The sequence below is a fragment of the Cebus imitator genome, unplaced genomic scaffold (genome assembly GCF_001604975.1).
Source record: "Cebus imitator isolate Cc_AM_T3 unplaced genomic scaffold, Cebus_imitator-1.0 Scaffold215, whole genome shotgun sequence".
Taxonomy (NCBI): domain Eukaryota; kingdom Metazoa; phylum Chordata; class Mammalia; order Primates; family Cebidae; genus Cebus; species Cebus imitator.
In genome coordinates, this window is record NW_016107530.1 from 1538378 (window position 1) to 1541948 (window position 3571).

At 55.3% G+C, this 3571-nt stretch overlaps 1 protein-coding gene across 1 annotated transcript in view; it reads left to right on the forward strand.

Annotated features, from left to right (window-relative positions):
• Positions 1-3184, forward strand: part of TBATA (thymus, brain and testes associated) — a 12353-nt gene extending 9169 nt beyond the window's left edge. The window contains exons 8-10 of the mRNA XM_037745871.1: positions 318-462; positions 2015-2067; positions 3099-3184. Coding sequence (XP_037601799.1) covers positions 318-462; positions 2015-2067; positions 3099-3184 — 284 coding nt within the window. The remainder of the gene's footprint in view (positions 1-317; positions 463-2014; positions 2068-3098) is intronic.
• Positions 3185-3571: the final 387 nt, after the last annotated feature.

Here is a 3571-nt window from a genome sequence, read left to right on the forward strand (position 1 = left end):
CTGGGTAACTTCCTAGAGTGGGCCTGGGGACATGGTGGGCAGGAGGGCCAGCTGGGGCTGAGAACAAGGTACACATATGCTTGTGTGGCAGGACAGGGATGTGGAAGGGCTGGGGGCTCTGCACACGGAGGCCAGGAGAGAAGGGGGAGCTCTACTGAGGGGACCTGAGGGCAGAAGGTGGGATGCTTAGAGAAAGCTGCCCTGGATCACAGGGCTGAGCAAGAGCTGGAGGCCCTGCTTCTGCCCCCAACCCACCCCCTGCAGAGACAGGAAGGGGGCTGGGGACTAAGGACTCTGACCCCAGGCTATGCTTTCAGAAAAAGACCTGGCTCTGGGACTCCTGCAGACAGCAGTGGCCCAGCTCCTTCCGCAGCCCCTAGTCTCCATCCCTACAGAAAACCTCCTAAACCAGCTCCAAGAAATGCAGGAACCTCCTCAAGAGAAGCAAGAGCCACCCTGCAGGTGGGCCCCGCACCCCTCCCTTGCCCTTCTGCAGCCTTCTGTCCTCCCAGGTGAGGCCAGTGGGACCTGGAGAAAGGAGCCTGGCACTGGCCAGGGCCCGGGCTGACTCAGCCTGTCTGGGAGACCTTCCAGTGCTGCCCAAAGCCAGACCGCCCCGGGCTGCCAGGGTGGGGAGAGCAGTGGAGGGGACCACCAGTGTCAGCTGTAACCAGGGTCAGTTTAGCCACACCTAGCCCTTCAGAAGCTCTTTGGTCTATGGGAAGACGTGAGTAAAGAGGAAATGCTAACACGAGGCGGTGCCTTTATACCAGTACCAAGTGCCCTGATGACTGGAGGAGAAAGATTACCAACTGGGGGAGGCCTCACAAAGCAGGTGGGTGGAGCCTGAGAGTCAGCAAGGCCACACTGAGCTGGATAAGTGCCTGACACCGCTGGGTGCTTCACATTTTTCTAGTCCATCCAACAACCCACAAAGGCAGTATTAGCTTCATTTTACAAAAGGGAAAACTGAGGCTCAGGAACAACTGAATGGCCTTCCCAAAGTAACCTGGCTGGTCAACAGAAGGGCTGGGATTCAGACCCGGACCCGTCTGACTCCCAAGCCCAGCCCCACTCAGCTTTGCCCGGGGAGCGTTAAAAATGAGGACCCCTAGAGATTCCAATGTAGCAGGCCAGGGGTGAAGCAGGGGGGCCTGTATTTTTAAGTCACCTGAGTGTTTCCAACAGAGTTTGGGGAACACTGATAGGAGGGGTAGGATTTGATTGAGCAAATAAAAGCATGGGAAAAGATCATCCCCGAAAGTGGGACCAGCCGGGGCGAAGGCATGGAAATCAGGAAGGTATCCACTTGGGGAATGCCAAGTTTGGTGAGTCTGGAGCATGGGTGGGCTTGGCAAGAAGAAGCAGGGGTAGGGGCTGGACAGATTTCTTGAAGGCATGTTCTTGCACGGCCTTGGACTTGGTGTTCCCTTCCACTCTGAGAGAGCAGAGGAGGAACACTAAGGAAGACGGGCTTCACTGTGACCTTGCGCAAACCACCTCCCAGCTGCGAAAGTCAGCTTCATCCATCTCTCAAAAGACCTCTCCCAGGGTCGTAGGGAGGGAAAGTAACATCAGGCGCATTAAAAGGCGTGGGGAGGTGTAAAGCCCAATACAAGACAGAAGAGTATCTTTCATACTGTAATTCTATCAAGACGCAGGGTTCTTGTCTTGTCCCTCAAAGGGGAGTCCACAAGGAAACCAGTGGGACGAGTGAGTGAGGGCTGGGGAGGGCTGGTGCAGAGTCCATCCCTTGTTGCTCCAGGGACAGGAGGGTCTTTATTCCCAGTGGAACTAACTGCAGACAGCAGGGCCACAGTTGTCTGGGTCTGGCCTGGGGTGACACAGGAAGGCCACCTGGGTGCTAGCCATGGACAGATGTTTTCTGGTCCTCCAGGAGGGGTGGCTCTTGCCTCTCCCTGGAGCAGACAGCTGCTTGCGCCTGTACTGCCTTCCCCACCTCCCCCTCTACCCTGCATAACCTTCCCAGCCCCTCCTTTGTGTTTGGTTACAGTCAATCCCCGAAGAAAACGAAAACACCACCTTTTTCAAAAAGTGAAAAACCAGGTAAGATTCCAAGTGGTGGGTCATTCAGGGGGGCTCACCAAGGCCCACTGTGGCTGGATTTCTCAGGAGATTTCAGTCAATGTGGAAATGAGTCCCTGCCCAAGGAAGCGGCTCACTTCACCTATTCAATCATTCATTAACAAATATTTATTGAGCACCCACAGCATGCTGAGCTCTGGGGATCATTGAGGAAGAATTCAGACAACTTCCTGCTGTCACGGAACTTATATCCCAGAGAGGAGCCATACAGACAACAAATAAAAACACCTGGGGATGAGTGGGGACAGATACTGTAAGGAGAACAAGCAGGGTTCTGTGGTCGGTAGTGACAAGGACTGGCAGGTGGGGAGAGGGCTCCTAGAGCTGAACGGCAGGGAAGATCCAGCCCTGCCCAAGTCTAGGAAGAGCCAACTAGTAAAACTCCCACCTCTTGGTGTGCTGGTGGAAAAGCAAGCAGACCATGGTGGCCAAGGCCTTCTGTGGGGGACAGTGGTAAGGGAGGGATGAGACAGGTGGGAGAAGCCGGCCTGCAGTAAAGGCCAGGTGTGTACATGGATGCGTAAGAGGGTCATGAGCGGGGGGGCGTGCCCCCTCTGTGTGCAGCATGGACTATGGGAGACAAGAAGGGACGAGGGAGACCACTGCATTCATCCTGGTGCCTTAGACTAGAGTGGGGGACAGGGGTGCAGTAGGCTGGAGGGGAGAGAAGAGGAAACACATCCTCGATGTATCTTATTTTCCCTAATTAGACCATCAATGGTCCAGAGTGCCTGGCTGACAGGCACAGAATAGGCACCTCATTGATATTTGTTACTTGGATGTTGAAAGAAGAGAGGTTAGATTCCATTCGGAGAAGGGAATCGCTCCATTCCTCTCAAGTCGGATTCCCTCCTCCATCACCAGCAGAGCTGAGAGCAGGAGCAGCGGTTGACTCAAACCTCCCTCTCAGCACTCACATATCCACCTGCAGCTCCCAGGTAGTGGCCCTGCCTTCCTGGTCCTCTCCTGCCTGCTGTCTCTCCCCCCACTAGAGTACATTGGAGAAGCTCAAGTCCTCCGGATGCATTCAAGCCAGAACACAGAGGAGAAGACATCGAAGCCGAGGGCAGAGAGCTGAGGAGCCCTAACACCTGCCCCTGCGTTGCTCAAGAGCAGCTCCAAGGGTTCAGGGGTGTTTCTTTCTCCACCGCCTTCACAGCAGCACCTGATCCCCTACTGTGAAAAGCCTACTAAATAAAACCCTGTCTTCCCTGGGAGAGGGCAGTTCCACTTTCCTAGCAGCGGGAGGCCTGTGCTTGGGGTCACTGATTCCAGGAGAGAGATGGGCTGCACGGAGCCATCCCCACTCCCCACTCCCATGGGAAAGCCCAAGTGCTACCTCCATGTGGGGCTTCCCTGGTTCTTTTATGTTCTGGGGAACTGAAGGGCCGATGGCAGTTAGGGCATCCTGAGAAAGGGATTCTGCCCCTCCTAGAGCCGAGACACACAGGACTCTGAGTAGGGC